The sequence below is a fragment of the Fukomys damarensis genome, unplaced genomic scaffold (assembly GCF_012274545.1).
Source record: "Fukomys damarensis isolate Sample0158 unplaced genomic scaffold, DMR_v1.0_HiC HiC_scaffold_19, whole genome shotgun sequence".
Lineage (NCBI taxonomy): Eukaryota > Metazoa > Chordata > Mammalia > Rodentia > Bathyergidae > Fukomys > Fukomys damarensis.
Window position 1 is genome coordinate 17,660,028 of NW_022900931.1, and position 18,322 is coordinate 17,678,349.

General features: G+C 38.1%; 1 protein-coding gene across 1 annotated transcript in view; it reads right to left on the reverse strand.

Moving 5' to 3' along the window:
- Nucleotides 1-18,322, reverse strand: part of Recql (RecQ like helicase) — a 30,686-nt gene that overhangs the window by 11,502 nt on the left and 862 nt on the right. Inside the window, exons 2-6 of the mRNA XM_010615680.3 lie at nt 17,831-17,879; nt 10,263-10,460; nt 9,207-9,386; nt 7,184-7,290; nt 2,972-3,170 (exon numbers count right to left, since the gene is read on the reverse strand). Of these exons, the coding sequence (XP_010613982.1) occupies nt 2,972-3,170; nt 7,184-7,290; nt 9,207-9,386; nt 10,263-10,460; nt 17,831-17,879 (733 nt within the window). The remainder of the gene's footprint in view (nt 1-2,971; nt 3,171-7,183; nt 7,291-9,206; nt 9,387-10,262; nt 10,461-17,830; nt 17,880-18,322) is intronic.

Sequence of the window (18,322 nt, forward strand, 5' to 3'; positions counted from 1 at the left end):
AATTTTATCCTTTTTTTTTTTTTTTTTTTTTTTTTGAGAAAAAGTCTTACTAACTCACGAAGGCTGGCCTCTAACTTGCAATCCTCCTGCCTCAGCCTCTCAAGTAGCTGGAATTGTAGGCATATACTACCACACCCTGTCAACAATTCTATATAAAATTACCTGCGTTCAAATAACTAAAATGGTTTCTGTCTCCTAACTGGGTCCTGAAAGATACAGATACAGTGAGCCCTCCTTCCCCATAGGTTCCATATGAACTGCCCATCAAAAATATTTGGAAAATTGGGCCGGGGATTTAGTTCAGTGGTTTCATTGTCTGTCTCACAAGCACAAGGACCCAAGTTCGATCCCCAGAATCAAAAAAAAAAAAAAAATTGCAAAAAACTGCATATGTACCAAACATGCACAGAATGTTTTTCTTGTCATTATCCCTTACCTACTTAGCATTCGTACTGTATTAGGTTCTATAGGTAATTCCCAGATGATCTAAAGCACGCAGGAGGGTGTGTACAAAGTACATGTACATACTGTGCCACTTTATGGCTCACTTTTTTAGGCCGTGATCATCAACTCCAAGTAGACTGGGCATGGAAGAGGGGCACAGCAGAGGAAAGAAAGCTGCTCACAGCGTGGCAGCCAGGAAGCATCTCGAAGGGAGATGCACCCTTCCCAGTTACACCCCAGGGACCCTCCCTCCTCTTCTGACCAGGCCCCGCCTTCTAACAGCAAGTCGGCTCTCTTGCCCCCACGATGCAGTCATTTCCAAAAGCCCTGCTATGAGCCTTTGCAGAACATTCTGGATCCTTCCGTGGACTGCAGGACCATCCTGAACACCCATGGATTTGGGAATATGTAGGATCCTGAAATCAATCCCCATGGACACTGAGGAACTGTGTGAACTGCTGAAGTTCTGGCTTAAGCAAGTACGTGTTTGAATGACTTTCCTACAATAGAGAGGGTGAAAACAGAAATTGATCGGGAGGAGGAGGCAGGAAAACCAAAGGTTTCAAGAGGGGAGAGGAAAAACCAGAAGTTCTTGGTGAGGATATCTAGTAGAACAAATGGTGATCCCCAGTTGCAGCACAGAAGGAAAAAGGGAAGAATTTAGGTCTGGTGATCTAATTTACAGGTATAGTCCCAAAATAATTAGGAATATAAAATTGAATTTTAGAAAATAATTACCTATGGCAGCAGATCAGTGGAGCTAATGCAAGCCATGATAATACAGAAGCCAGGATAATTATCTTAAGTAACCACACCTTGGTTCAACTTGGTTGAGCCAGACCACTTGGGTTAAAAATATGTCAGGGTCAAAAGCTGGCCACCAGCTAAGAACTATGTGGAAAACTGTGTCGTCACAACAGTGGGGCTCTCAGTGAAAAATGAGATCATGCAATCAGCCAGAATTTTTTAAAAAGTAGTGTCCCAAATAATTCAAACTAGAAAATTCAGTTTTCAGGCCACAATTTCACTATCCCTGAATAAATGTAAGAAAAGGTAAAGGCTGAAGTCCGAATCCTAGAGAACGCTGATATTTAAGGAGGAAACAAAGGAAGAACAAAGAGGATGAAAATGGAAAGAAAGACATCCAGGAGTGACACATGAGAGTGAACAAGGGAAGAGAAAGCAAGAGGGCAGAAGTGAGCAGGGTGATAAGCTTCTGATGTCAAGCGGGAGGAGGAAGGAGGGTTGGGTCAGTGGCTAAGAGTCCTGGGAGGGGCCCACTGGTGACCTCTTTCAGGACGGTGTTGGCGGCAGAAGCAACTCAATGAATTCAGAAAGGAGCGAAGGTAGCGATGGAGAGCTGAGACGTTTTGATGAGAAAGGGAAGAACAGACATAGGATAACACTGCAGGGGCAGAAACGCTAGAAACACTGCTTCTGCTGGTCTTTAGGGAGGGGATAAATGAGGCCGAAGGTGCCTCAGGGAGGAACTTGCAGAATAAGGCCTTCAGAAGGCAGGGAAGGAGGAGGTGGGAGTGGTCATAGTTACCCTTACAAAGTAACGATGGGTCGTTTAACCTACAGACAGAAAAAGAAAAAAACACAATGCTAATGCTTGGAAGGAGAAAGAGTTCTTGATGGGACCGATTTTCTATAAGAAGGAGGTGTCTGGTAGGCGTGAGTTAGGACTTGAAGAGAAACGTAGTGACACAAAAGTTGGAAGGCGCCAAGGAGTTGAAATGAAGACAGATAAAAAGATGAAAATGGTGAAAAGCTGAAATGAAATGGAAATTAGCACAGTTCTATAACTTACTTCTGACAGCGGTCAGTAGCCAAACAGCAGGAATGGAGAAAGCACAAGTCTGGACGGAGCCAGCATCTCAGTCAGGCCAGGCTGGTGAAACAGCCAAGCAATCCAGGACAAATGGAACAGAAGGGGTCAGGGTGGGGAAAAGAGATCATTCTGCAGAGATGGGCACCACAGACAAACACACAGGCATGGACAGAGGAGGGATGCAGGAGGTCCCTATGGGTGTGCAAAGCCTCAGGAGGAAAAGACGGTGGAACCAGGGAATACGATTTTAGGATTGCACAGTTCTAAGCAACTGACTTCAGGCTCTGACTACAGCATTAGGTGGGCAAAGTGAAGAAAGAGTTACTAAAATATCTCACACAACTCTGACAATGACGAGTCAGAGGGGACGCTAAAGACGCTCAGAATGATAGACGAAGACAACTCTGAAGCAGATGCCAATTCCTTGACAAATGTGCCACAACACCAAGAGGCAAAGAATGCCACGGAGATACATAACACTGGCCAGTAAGCACACGTTTCAGAGGATAAAGACGATCAGACTGAATGGTGCAGTGACGAATACAGAGACTAAAGATTCTGCCTCTTGGCAGAAGACAAGAGAAAATGAGTAACTCCCATGTAAGCGGATAATTCTGATGGAAGTAGAGATTTCCACTGCACTAAGAGCATAGTCTCTGATGTCAAGGGGTTTTCTAGGTCAGGCGTACATACCAGGTCTGAAATCGTGTCCCCACTGACTGCAGCAGTGAACTTCATCCACAGCTATTCGAGTAAATCTCCTCGCTTCATAGGCTTTCTCTAGTCTTGACATAAATATTTTGCTTTTTGCAATTTTCTCTGGAGTCACATAAATGAGCCTTAACTTGGAGTTTTTGTTTACCATTTCAGCATGAACCCATTTCACGTGCTCCTATTAAAAGGCAAAAGAGACACAATTATAGCAGAATTAAGCTAGCAGACTACAATACGAAGTGGGAAAGGAAGACTTTGATTACCCAGAAGCAACAGTCTGGGGCTCTTCTAGAAGCAGATGTTTGATTCATTAAGACTAAAATCATGCCCTTGTACTAAACTTCATGGCAGCTGTGCAAATAGTAGTCTAGTGATTTACTTACATCCAAATTGTTGCCAAGAAAAGAAAAATTTCACTTGGCAAAAAGAGACAGAGAGAGAGAAAAAAAAAGAACATGAAACTATATTCCAGTAGGGAGTATTTATCCTAAAAAGCTTAATTTTAAATTATACATAATAATTTCCAAATGTGAGCCAAGTGTTACTGATATGATTATAAAGATAGGCTTCATTAATTTTCACATTGCATTTATAATCACTTCATGTATCGGTGAACAAAATTTTTGGCTAGCTACTTTAATGCTAAATAATCTATTTAAACATAAAGACCATAGGATTTTTACAGTATTATCATTAAATTAAGGTTTTCTAATATTAAAAATGTATTATATATATGTGTGTGTGTGTGTGTGTGTGTGTGTGTGTGTGTATAATGAAAATATTTACAAGGTAAAAGTTATTAGGATCTTAGTGCTCTGGTATTATTTTATAAAAAATTTAGCACATTAGGTATTATTTTTTTCTTTCTAATTTAACAGGACCCAAAAAGTATAATATAATCGATAATGAATGAGATAGGAAAACGCAGTCAAAACCACTTTCATTCTCCCAGGACAGAACCACTTTGGTTTTTGTTTTGTTTCGTTCTGTTTTTTGGTACCGGGGATCGAACTCAGGACCTTGTGCTTGCCAGGCAGGCACTGTGCCGCTGAGCAACATTCCCCAGCCTCCCTTTGTTAACTCCTACAGATACTCAAGTCTACTTCATTCATTCATTCGTTAATCTTTCAAGCAGTAGTGACATGGCGTGAACTTGCAATTTTCTGTAACTTTCAAAATTTCTTTCTATTATGATTACTTTCTTCTTCAATTTGAAGGAAGCACAATAGTAAAGGCAATTTCCCCCCAGATACATTCCATTGAATCAGAGAGCAGAATGGTCATGAACATTACAAGGGTGCAGTCAGGAATACAACGACGTAAGTCTAAGTTCAGCAAAAAGCATATGGGAAGACTAAGGACCTGGGGCTTTTTGGAGATATTGCTGATTCTGGACCTGGGCAAGAAATGCAGAAAGTACAATGGATTATCTCAAAGACAGCAAGGAGTCAAAAGCGACAGAGTCAAAGAAAAAGATTCAGAAGCCAACTTACAGAGGTGCTCACTACTCAAAGATGAAACTATTTCAGCATTTAAAATATGGATTAAAATGCATCAATGATGTTTAAAAACTCAATTTATAGTGATTCCTGAAGGGAAAAAACCTAAAGAATTTATTGACCAGCTGTAGATAATGCAAGAACACCAACTCTAACTGAAAACCAGTAAAGAAAGAAAATGAATCAAGCATTTTCACCTTGCAAAGAGTTAGTGAGAAAAAAGTTCCTTTTCATAGAAGAACTGTAGTTAACATATGAAGCCAAGGAGTGGTAAAATTAAATACCACCACTGCGCATCTTCCTAATGAAATCATGGCTCCAAGGTTGGCATTATCAGAGCCTGCTAAGAACACAAAATAGATCAGGAAGATATCACCTGACTATATTGATCAAGCTTAACATCACAAAAAGGTAACCAGGGCCGGGTGTGGTAGTGCGCACCTGTAATCCCAGCACTTGGGAGGCTGAGGCAGGAGGATCACTGCAAGTTCGAGACCAGCCTGAGCTACACAGTGAGTTCCACAACGGTCTGAACTACATAGTGAGCCCCTGTCTCAAAAACCAAACAAACAAAGAGAAAAGTAACCAGGTGTTATATACCTCCTCAGTGACACTGCAAGAAGACTGCATAGTCATTTGCAAAAAAAAAAAAAAAGAGTTTATATACAAAGAAGCAATTAGATCTGACTCATAAAACACCATCATGAGTATGCAATCAAGAAAATTCAGAATGCAGAAAGCTACAGGAAATTTTACCTGGTTTCTTCAACAATTTACATTAGAACAACAAAAAAGGTATCAGGGGAATCTACAGATTTATTAAAAACATACAATATAAAGGAAGAATATTAGCCTAACCTTGATTTTAAAATAATAATAATAATAATAGTAAGCTGGGGATTTAGCTCAGGGGTTCTAGCGCCTGCCTCGCAAGTACAAGGACCCCAATCCCTGGTACCAAAACAAAACAAAACAAAAATAATAATAATAGTAATGATGAGAGAGAGAAAGCTGAATGTTTTAATTTTAAGGAACTGATATGAAAATATAACAATAGGAGTACGGTACTTATCCTTTTTTAAGTTAGAGATACACAGTGAATAATTTACAATTAAAATATGAGACATAGGATGTGTTTCAGATAAACAATCCAAGAGGAATAGAATAGGGGAAACTGGGGAATAGAGATGGAAAAAAGATTGGTCATATATTGATAAATGTTAATGGGAGCAATGGGTACACAGCTTGTATGCTATTTTCCCCCCTTGTGTACACCGTTGAAGGTTTCAGTAATATGCTTTTTGAAAAAGAACAGCTGGGAAGTGAAGTCCAGTACTCCCACACCTCAAACTGATACAGAGAAGTTTTGTAAATAATCTAAAAGCCTACAAAATGTTAGGAAAATGACTTCTGCTGTCTCTAACAGCAATCTGTTTTGTATAGTTCAAAATTAACAGACACCGGAGGCAATGGCCATGAAGTGGGACATCTGGCCTCATCCCTAACCTTGAACACCCCCTTCCCGTGCACTAGAGTAGACAGCTAGACGAATCTTAAGGTAAACTCCCTAGCTACAAGGAATTGTTGTGACTGGGTTAAAGTCAACTCTCTGGTTACTGTCATTTGTACATGGGTAATGCGAACTGAGGAAATGAAATGCAACCACCTGAATGAGACCATAGCTGTAAAACCTATAAAAGAGGAAGCAGCAACCCAATAGGAGGTCGATCACTGGCACTGCCTTTTTGAGTGTGATTCAACCTTTGCTGGCAAATAAACTTTTTATTTTTTTACTTCCATTCAGCTCATCTCTATGTGCGTGTCACTTGCCAATTCCTTCTGCAACAAAACATGCAATATGTTTTGTGTTTTATTTTTTTTTTAAAAAAGAAAAATAGCTGCAAAATGCTCCATTCTACAGATTAGGGTGATATAGTCTATTCCAAACAATAGAAATTTCACAAATAGTGTGTGCTTGTTGTAGTTAATTTTTTTTTTAACTAGATTGCACAACAGAAATTTTTCCTTTCTATTTTGTTTGGAGTTTTTTTGTTTGGTTGGTTGGTTGGCTGGTGGTGATGGTGTTGTTTTGAGACTGGGTCTCGCTATATATCTTAGGCTGGCCTTGAGCTCACTATGCAGCCCAGACTTGCCTCAAACTCACAGAGATTCTGCCTCAGACTCTCAAGTGCTGGGAATACAGGCATGCACCACCACAACTGGCCTTCCATTCTATTTTAAGATAGATACTACTAAATATATAGGCAAATGAAGTGCCAGATAGTAAATATTATGTTTTCTGGGCTACAAGGTCTCTATCACTACTCATTCAGCTCTACCGTTATAGTGTGAAAGCAGCCATACAAAACAGTAAATGAATGGGCATCGCTGTGTTCCTGTCATATTGTATTATAGACGTTGAAATATAAATTGCACATGATTTCACAGTTCACAAAATACTACATTTTTAAAAATTCTCTTTACCCATTTAAACATATAAAAATCATTCTTAGCTCATGGGCCATACAAAGATAGGCAGTGAGGTAAAACCGGCTCATGAGCAGTAGTTTGTAACTCCTTATATAAATACTTAACAGCTTATAATTTTACAGGCAACTCAACTGTAACTATGATTCCTATCTCAGTCAAGAGTTAAAATTTTAAAGAAAGAAAAACAAAACAAAATTCATACCTTAGAACTAGAAGCATTTAACATGGTAGCTGAAATTCCTAATTGTTTTAAAACCATTAATTGGTCTTCCATAAGAGAGATCAATGGGCAAATTACAAGTGTAAAACCTACAAAAGAAAAAAAGAATTGACCTTAAACTTTATACTACCAACAGAATGAGCTGTGACCATTTATCTTCTTTACTGTAATTTGTAGGAATTATGCATAAATTCAGAAAATTTTCAATGCAGTTTTAACAATATACTACCTACTTCATACCCTCACTAAAAAGGGATAGATATGAATAAATGACAAAACAAAGTATTGTGGCTTGTATCTAGGTGTCCCCCCAAAACTTCATGCATTTATATTTGGGGCTTTTCAGAGATAGCTGGATCTAGAGTGTGTGAATATGGATTAAAGACATGTGATATCTAAATTAGTCCACTTTTTGGTTTAGCATAGATGTGGATAATGGGAAGGCCCATCCTGAGTGTCAGTGGCATCAACCAATAGGCTTGCTGCCTGGATTGGATGAAAGGAAAAGGAAAGCTAACTGTTTCCTGTCTGCCATGGACTGTTTCTCCTCCCATTCTCCTATGCTCTGCCACCTAGTATTGTAGCCAGACAACAATGGACTGAAACTTCTACAAATTATGAGCTAAAATAAACCTTTCCTCCTTTAATTTGTGGATGCTAAGTATTTTGTCCCAGCATTGAGGAAGTAACTAGGACCTGAGTATATATAAACTAATAAGCAAATATAAGAACTTTATAGCAAGCAAATAAACACAACTTTCTATCCTTATTTGGTCCTATACAAATAAACTTAGATGTAAATATTTTGAGAAATTAACTTGCTATCATTTTTAACAATCATTATTTGTAATCTTGTAAATTAATATAAATCAAGTCAAATACTAAACAGTTACACCAGGGAAAAATCATCCCAAAGCTTTCCAAAAGAAAACAACTGATTATATAATTAAGAATGTTAGTTAGTTGCAAGGGTATTCTACTTTTTGTACCATACTAATTTAGTCTGAGTAGAAATAAGTGAATTGTATTGACTGAAGATAATATGTTCCTTCTCTCATAACTGAGGCTGTTATAACTATGAGATATTCTAAATTGTAAAAATTAAATGGCTTTACATTTCTGTAGTTTGCTCCTTACAACAGCTTGACAAAAGGCAGATATTTAAAAATACATACATAAATTATGAACTTACCAGGGATATTGGCCACTCAATTATTATCTCTCCTATATTTTCACTTTCTCTGTCATTACTGCCCTCTTACTCATGAGGATGTCATGGGCCTTTAGGGATCTGATTAATGCCCTTATAAAAGAAGTAGAGGGGAAGCCCTTTCTATGAAGATACAGCACAAAGATACCATCTAAAATAGGCCCTCACTAGATATCAAATCTGCTTGTCCTTGATCTTGGACTTCCCCAATGACAAAACTGTCCGCACTAAACTTCTGTTGTTTATAAGTCACCCAGTCTAAAATATTTTGTTATAGCAACTCAAGAGTACAACAGCACCTGATTCATGGCACTTTCTCTTCTTTTTCATTCTATACCAAAGAGTGCCCCACACTTTCTAGTTCCACATCTTCAACTCTTATTCACTTCCAAACCATTTTTTATTGTTAACATAAAAAATGAAATAATTCACTCCCATGATTTTAATGGCCATCTTCACACTAAGAGTCTCCAATTCATCTAACTTAGATCTCTCTCACCCAAGCTTAAGACCCAAACATTCTTCACTCACAGGGCAGTTCCGCCTCGATGTCTCAGAGGCATCGTAAATTTAGTATGTCCCAAACTGAATTCATCATCTTCTTTTTATCTCCATTTCTAAATAAGTTCTTTCTCCACCATAACCTATTTCAGCATGTAAGCTCTATTAATGTAGAGGCAAATAAAACAAAAATGCACTTGATTTTTACATGTTAAGTTGGGAATTTGTTTGAAAACAATTTTAAAATATTAGGAAAATCATTTCAACTTAAAATCCCCTCTTATTAATACGTACCATCTGAACATAATGCTGGTAACTGGTAACATAAGCTCTTCCCACCTCCAGTAGGCATAACAAGAAATATCTCCTTTCCAGCCATTGTCACATTAATAGTTTCAAGCTGAAGTGCTCTGAACTTCTGTAATTTGAAGACATTTTGCAGAACATCTTTAACTTTATCAGACCACGGAAAGTCTAGGGAGAGAAAAAATAAGCTAAAAATATTAGAACTATTAGGATTTCAAGTGAGAAACAAACATAATTGTTCTTGTAGCATACAAAACACACACATTCTTAAGAGATTTAATGTTTTAAAACCTTTAAATTAAACTTTGGTAATAATAATTTTGAGATTAGTGCAACTTAATAAGCTATGCAAAGCAAAAGCAAAAGAAATGATATATTAGTAAACAGTACATTAAAAAAGGAAACATTTGCCAGTTAAAAATTCACCCACACAGGAGAAAGATGTTCAACTGGATATTTGAAGAACAGCCTGAATGACGAACAGCGAATTTCTAGTATCATAAAAAAGTGAAATATCTTAACAAATATGTGAAGCTTTTAGTGTAAATATTTTACGTTTAGAAGACAATCACCGGAAAAGAATCTCCAAAAAGCACCACAACTCCTTCTAGAATTATAGCACTGTTATAATAAATGACAAACATAGTGATTCACTGAAGATTTTAAATTAATCAAGAATGGTTTGTTCACTATGGCAGGAAAATAAGCAAGATTTTGGCAAGATGTGCGAATAATTTAAAGAGTTTTTTTGTTGTTTTTTAGTTAAAACTTGGAAAATTTAGTTACAGTAAATATCTTATTTTTCAAACAGTGATCAATGTTGTTAAAACCACTTTTGGAAAAAATAAAGCCCATACAATAAATGCTTAAAGACTACAGAATACAGGCAAAGAATGAGCTGCTTCTATGTTTTCCACTCCAATATTTTACACCTATGCCTATTAGAAAGCACTGAGCCATGCAGAATAACCTAAATTCTAGTTGTTTTTTGTTTTTTTAAAGGGAACTAACAAAACTAGCAAAGAAAAAAAAAAAAAAGCAAACCTTCTTTATCCCAAGCAGCTGGGGAAGAATCGCATTCTTGGCTGGCCCCAGCATCTGAATTCTCTAAACATTGTTTTATTTTCTTTGATAGGACTGATTTCTTTTGAAGAAGCTCCTGCTGCCTTTCCATAAGTTCTTGAATTTGAATGTCTACTGCATGCAACTCATTGGTCACAGAATCCAGTTCCTCAGTTAGAGCTACAGGGCAGGGAGGAGAAAGAAACCATGACAGCCCAGAGTTAATTGTGAGTTCCCCTATTGATCTCTCGATGTTCTCCGTCATCTAAACAAAGTAGTTTAGCAGAGTGGCGGAGACCATGTACTTTGGAGGCACAGAGACAGGGGTCCAACCTTGGGTTGAGAAGTTTCAGGCAAGATACTTACCTGCACCTCAGTTTCCTCTCTTATAAAATACAGACATTTTATAACTTCCATAATATTAGAAAAAATTAAATGTGACAACATTGAAAGCTCTTGACAAAAGTATTTGGTACTTGGTTAAAAATTTAATAATTCATAGTTACTATTTTTAATATGTCACAGAGAAGCAGTCCAACAATCTCATGTATTACACCTAAAGAAAGTGACTTGACTATGAAGCAAAATAAAACTAGCTCCCTAGTTACTTAGCTATTTCATAAACACATTTATATTTTGCCTATTACGGTGTCATGGTATGGAGTCACTAATTATGAACAACTAGAAAAGGTCAAGTGGAAGCCCGTAGAACTGCCTTTACCTACCAATACTATACACCAAACCATGACTGCATTTCTGTAGGGTTTACAGAGATTTATTGTCTCCATCAAAAACTTAATGATTTCCAACACTCCTCCTCCATGCAACTCATGTTCCCTGTGCAGAAGACAAATGGATCCTAGAGGTTGACAGTGACAATGGAAGAATGAATGAGGTTGTGGTTCCCAAAGCAACTGCTGCTTCATGTGTGATTTCACCGATGGACCCCAACACCTCCCCAGTGTGCTGCAGCTATTCATCTGCTGAATGCTTGCTCAGCATTCACCAGAGGAAGTCTGCAGGGCCAGCAATCCCATCTCAGAGCTTCGTAACCCTTCAGTCCTATTCCAATCTGCAGGGACTGTGACTGTCATTCCAACAGACATCACCCTGGCTCATTACACAGATGACATCGGGCTTATCTGACTTGCTGGGCAAGAAGCAGCTATTCTACACAAATCTATTATGACAGAAACATATCAGAGATGGATACGTTCCATAAAAACTCACGGGCTTGCCATCTTGGTGAAATTTCTAGGAGTCAAAGGGTATGGGGATGTTGAAGCATCCCTTCAAGGTGAAGGACAAGTTTCCACATCCTTTCTTAGTAATAAGAAAGGAACACACAAAGCCCAGTGGGACTATTTGGATTTGAGAAGCAATACAGGCTTCATTTGCTAAGTGACCCAAGAGACTGCCCATTTGGAGTAGGGCCCTGAAATAGCAGATATACAATCCTTTCTTACCATAAAGCAGATGTGCAACAGACTTGATGGTGACTTAAAAGTCTGTGATTGGTGGGGATGTCATATGGCACCTCTGGTATACAGATGAGTCACAACACGGAATTAGGATTTAGGGGCAAAGCTATGCTACCCTCTACAGGTAACTACTATCCCCCTTTTACAAACAATTGGCTTGCTCCCGAGTCTTAGAAAAGACTGTTACCATGTGATCTGCGCTGCCTACTGTGAAGGAATCACCTGATCCATCAATTCGTAAGGCAGACTGCCATCATCACAATGGGAGTGGTACATGCAAAAGCGAGTTCAAGTAGTCTTTGGCAGAAGGTATGAAAAAGCAAATGGTCCAAACGTGTGTGGACCATATTCCTGCTATCCTGTCTCCTCCTTGTCTGCCTTTGGAATCCTCTACAACAAACTCCTTACTATTAGTCTGAGAAAGGGAAAAAGCACAGGTTTGACCTACAGAAGATTTGCAGTATGTGCTGGCATTATCCAAAACTTAACTGAATAACACGGTGCCCCTCCAGAGGGGCTCTAAAAAAACAATAGGGAAGGAAAACTCTCCCGGTTGGCAGATCTTCAAGTAGTATACAGAGTTCTTCATTTTGCCAGTGGTATAGATCCATTACTAAGCCACTGGCAGTAGCTAAGAATTGGCTAGGAACATGGGCGGCAGAAAACTGGTGGCTAGGTCTTGGAAAAGTGTATGTGCAGACCTCTCTAAATGGGCACAAGGAGTGAAGACATTTGTATGCCATGTTACTGCTCCCTAAAAATAACCTCCACAAAGAAAGAACCTACCTAATCAAGTGAACAACATGACCTGGACATCAGGCAGCCTCATCCTTAGCTAGCCTGTTCTTGTAGAATGAGGTCAAGAACAAAGAGCCCATGTTGCAGCAATATGGACTGCCATGCACTGAAGCCACTCTGTCCACATATACAGCTAAGTGTCCAACACATAGCTCATGCCAGTCCTGAGTCTCCACTGTGATGCCATTCTCTGTGGGGACAGCCAGATGCTTGGCAGCAAACTGATTATATTATAACCTTCTATGATGAAAAAGGGCCCTTTCTTCTTGCTGGTACAGAAGAGTATACTCTCCATGTGGATTTGCCTTCCCTGCTAGCAGTGCTTTTACTAAATCTCCCATCTGTGAATTTACAGACTACCTAATGGATTGTCTCTGTATTTCACATAAAATTGCTTCCGACCAAAGAATTCACTTGTTAGCAAATAAAACATAATAGATGGGCTCATGCTCATGGAATTCACTGGTCTCATCATGTTTAATAGCCTCGAGCAGTCGGCCTGAGAGGATAATGGAGTGGCATTTGAACATTCAATTATGGTATCCACCATACCGTAAATATTGAAGTGGTATCCTCCAGGATATGGTGTGCTACACATTACTGAATAGTGCTGTTTCTCCCACAGCCTCGATGCATAGGCATGGGATCCAGGGATGGAAATGGGAGTAGCTCCTCTTATCACTGCCCCAACCCACTAGTTCAATTTTTGCTGCTCATCCCTAAAATTCTGGATGCTGACTTTCCAGTTATCAAGGAAGAAGTGCTTCTACCAGAGGAACAGGCAATGGTTCTACCAAACTGGACTTGGCCACTTGGCCACTTTGGGTTCCTCATCAAAAAAAGCAATAAAGAAAAAAAAAAAGCTCCCATAATTAAGTAGAGCAAGTCCGTGTGGGTCAGAGCTGGGATCTCACTGGCAACTCCAGCTGCTGTTGCAGAACCTTGGGGTAGCAGTGCGGGGTCTACAGCAACTCCAGAGAGGACTGGCTCCTCCTTCTTCCACTCCTCCGAGTCCTGCATCAGGTTGCATGCAATGTCCCGGTGAAGTACACCCACTCTGGACTAGTCTCTTCCATCAATGCAATTAGATTAGAGGCAACGAGAGACTAATACACCTTTCAGTGCGAGACAGAAGTTCATCTGCATAGGTAATAGTTTGTCCTTTCTTTCCCTATTCCATATCCATCTTCTCTTCCCACCTTCTAGCTCTGCCAACTTGAGATCCAGTGCCAGACACACAGACAACACATGCAGAGAAAGTTTAACCATGTCCCATAGTCACATAAAGACTAATCCATATGGTACGGACCTTATAAGAGTCATAGTGTTTCTCTGATCAAATTTTACCTGATACAACATTAATGTGAACCCACGCAACAACATCAGCATCGTACCTTAGACAAATCCTGGTGGACTAAGAATGTAAGAAACTACAACTAGCTATAATAAATCGGGGTATCTTAACATTGTCTAGAATGATACCTTTTCTAATGCTGGCCCATAAGACATAAGTTACTATAGGGGGTGAAATTTAAAAGCCAAATCAATGCTCTTACCAATCTATAATGGAAGGGGACTGTAAGTACACAGGGCTTATTATTACTACAACTACATCGCAAGAGCATATGGAGTGGTGCCACACTGCAGTGGTCCTAAGCTTATAGGAGATACAAGGGAAATCCCATTCTTCACAAATAATACTTTTCTATCAATACGTCAAACTGAAATTAACAATGAATGTGGCTTTCTCCCATAGGAAGCTAGCAAATCCAAAGCAACAAACCAAAAGGAATTTCAAAGAGGCATTTCAAGCATTGTTCAACAAGTAGAACAATAAAAAAGGTAAGCATTAACTTCTTAAAATACACCTATTTAATCACTGAATTATTTTTAAATCAAATCTCATTGATAAAGCTTGAAGGCTCCTTTAGCAGAATAACATACGAAAGTTTTTAAATGGCCATATTGAAAGGATCAGTGTTCAGCAGCACCTCTTAAAGTCACATCTCTGTCATGATGTAAAGATTACTTGGGTCAACACTGAACACAATTTAAGTTGTTACCATGTATTACTAACTTTCAGCCAGTGAAAATGAGTCATGAAACAAAGCCAAAATCTTATGTCATCATGCATTCATATTAATAAATAAATAGTAAAGTTGTGGGTGTTGTGCATGATGGGTAGTCTTCCACATTTAACAGTAACATTTTCTTTTTTTTAAGTCTGAAAAGAACCCTATCTTGTTACCTCACTGGTAGAGGTACTATGTGGCAATGGCCATAGTCATTATACCACACCAAAGTCTGAAAACTTACCATAGTATAAGTTCCTTACCCTGCTATCCACCTGGTAACCTAAGATAGCAGGATCTGTTTTGTAAGTACATTCCAATCTCATGAAGTTTATATAAACAAATAATGGACAGAAATACACCAAAATACTAAAGAGTGGTTGCATGGAAAGGTAAAATAATGCATGATTTTCTTTTATACTTAAAAAAAGTCTTCAAATAACTCCATTCCTAGGAATTGACCTTAAGGAAATATAAAGTGTGAATGAAAAATACAACCAATGTGTATAAATGTTTAAAAATTTATTACAGAAAAAGACACGTCACTATTAATCCACCTGAAAATACTCCCCTGTCTTTGAACACACTTATCCCATCATTCTTACCACTTCTGGAAACTGTCTTAAGTGTTCATCTTCAGTTGCACTATTGGGCTGCCTTTATGACCTGAATCGATTCAAAACATTTACTTTTCATGGTCTTTTTGACTCTGGGGAAGAGCCAGAAGTTTCCCAGCACCAGATCTGATGAGTACAGCGGATGGGGGTGCACCAAAATGTTTTTACAAGCCCATCTTTCTATTGAGTGGCCCTCAGCAGCAGCATCTACTACACATTTTTAGACCTTATAGACTCAGAAGACTTCCAGAACTGCTTCAAGAAGTGATAAGAGCGAAAGAATACAAATGTTTGAAGAAGGGGGAAGTATTTTGAGGGAGATTAATATCAACATTTTTTTTATTATACTAACTTTTATTTAAACAGTCATCATATATTTTGATCACCCCTTAGGGTCAGAGAAGCACACAAAGATTTAGATTTGAATTGGTTCAATACAGCATTATTTATATTTTTTAAACTGAGACAGTACAAAAAGAAGGGTTGTTATCAAGAAATCAACCAATAACCAATGCTAGTGGCTATAGGGAAAAAGGAACCCTTCTCCGCTGTTGGTAGAAGTACAGACTGATGCAACCACTGTAGAAATCAATGTGGAGATTGCTCAAAAAACTAAAACTAGAGGGTCCATTTGACAAAGCTATTCCTTTTCTTGGTATCTTCCTCAAAGAATTAAAAATAACATACCACAATGATATGTGCACGCCCATGCTTATAGCAGAACAGTTTGTAATAACTCAATCTTAGAAACAACCCAAACGCCCATCAGTTGACGAACAGATAAAGAAGATGTGGGTTTTTTTAGGTGATGGAGTACTACTCTGCTATAAAGAAGGGTGAGCTTCAAACATTTATAACAAACTGGATGGACCTTGAAACCATACTCTTAAGTGAAATAAATCAGACAGACATGTTTAAATACTAATACTGCATTATTGCCAGAGATTTAGTGCAGTGGCATCAGCACCTCCCTGGCAAGTGCAAGGTCCTGAGTTCGATCCTGGTTCAAAAAAAAAAAATACTACATTGTTCCTCTGATGTGAGAAACCAAATGTGGAAATGAGGACTAAAATGTGTAAGAGATATTGGGAAATGGGAAGAAAATGTTCAAATGGGAAGGAAAACAAGGGAGGAGGGAGGAGAAAGGAAGGAAGGGTCAAGAAAAAAGAAAATAGAAGGAAAAAGTGTAAGCAAAGCCTTTACTTAGGGAAGGGAGCTTGAGGAAAGAGAAAAATGGGAAAAAAGAAGCAGAACATATCATGTACAGGTGCAAATTCCCTATGATGAGTGTTATCATTATGTTTGCCTAAAATGTATCAAAAAACTGATCAAGCTGATATTAAAAAAAAAAAAAATGAAGGAGCTGGAGATTTAGCTCAGTGGTGCTGCTGCCTGCCTTGCAAATGCAAAGTCCACAGTTAAGTCCCCGGTACCAAAAAAAGAAAAAAAAAATGTAGGCTGGCTAAAAGATTAAGTAAATAAATAAGGTCATGTCAAAACAGTACACAGGTTAAAAACAGAATAAACTAATAATAGAGTTTATTTCACAATATATCTCAGCTCAATTTTTATATTATGTATTAAAAAGCACATAAAATAGTATGTAGGAATTTTTTAAATTTTATTGAAAAATAATGTAACTAAAGCTAAGATCATTAATTTGAGTAGTAGGAGTAGAAGTGATTTATATTTTCTTATTCATACTTTTTTAGGTTCCTACAAGTCTATCAAAAGCATCTTCCTGGGAACGCTTGAGCATTGCTAATGATTCAGCCACACTATGGCAATAGGGCGGTTCCTCAGAAAGCTAAACATACAAGTACCATATAACTCAGCGATTCTGATTCACTATACACCCAAAAGAATTGAAGGAATGGACTTCAGTCAATGTTTCTACACCAGCGCTCATAGCAGCATTATTCATAACAGCAAACAGGTGGAAAAAAAAAAAAAAGCCAAGGTTCATCAACAAAAGAATGGATAAACAAAATGTATATATAGCACACAATGAAACATTGTTAACTTTAAAAAGGAATGAAGGGCCGGGGATTTAGCTCAGTGGTTCCGCTGCCTGCCTTGCAAGCACAAGGTCCAGAGTTCAATCCCCGGTAGCAAAAAAAAAGGATTGTAAAAAGGAATGAAATTCTGAAACATAACAAAGTGGATAAATCTTAGAGACACTGCGCTACAGGAAGAAGGCCAGACACAAAGAAAAATACTTGAGTCCATGTACACAAGGTATCTAAAACAGTCAAATGCATAGAGGCAAAAAAGAATAGTAATTTTCAGGGGTTAAGGAAAAGGAGATAATGAGGAATTTTAATAGATAATTTCAGTATAGGATGATGAAAAACTTCCAGAGACAGATAGTGGTTATGGTTGCACAACAATGCGAAGGTCCTAAGTGTTGATGAATTTTTTCACTTACTAATCACTAAATGGTTAATTTTGCTAGGTATATTTTACCATAATAATAACCTGAAAACATCATTTCTGTAATAAGAATTTTTTAAAAATTTAATCAAAGCACATATAATTCAAAATAGAACAGAATGAACTATAGAAGAATAATTTCCACCAACCTGAAATTGATGCCATTTCTAAAACTGAATTGGAGATCCAAGTTTCTTTCTAAAAGTGAAAAAAAACAAACATGACAAGTTTTTCTTTGGGCTAGTGACACTGATTAGAAGCAAAGTGACTGTGTAACATGCTTGGAATCATGGGTTTAATCCAGAAACAACTACTAAAAGGACTACTGGCAATGCTCAATCAGCACTAATCTGTCATTATTAAACAGGAAAAAAAGTTAGAAAGTAAGGTGTATATTGTAATGACCTTGTTAAAAGGTGATTCTTCTCACAATGGAAAATTTTCTGGATTTTGGCAAGACAACCAACATTGTCTAAAACTAAGAGTGCTCTCCAAAAGAAGCTTCACCACCATCCTGCCCTTACTCAGACTATTTCCTATATAGAATTATGCCCCTCCAACATAGAATTCTGAAGCCACCACCGAGCTAGAATGATTGGCTGAGTCATTCTTGTCTTGCTAAACAGTAACAGAATAGCCAA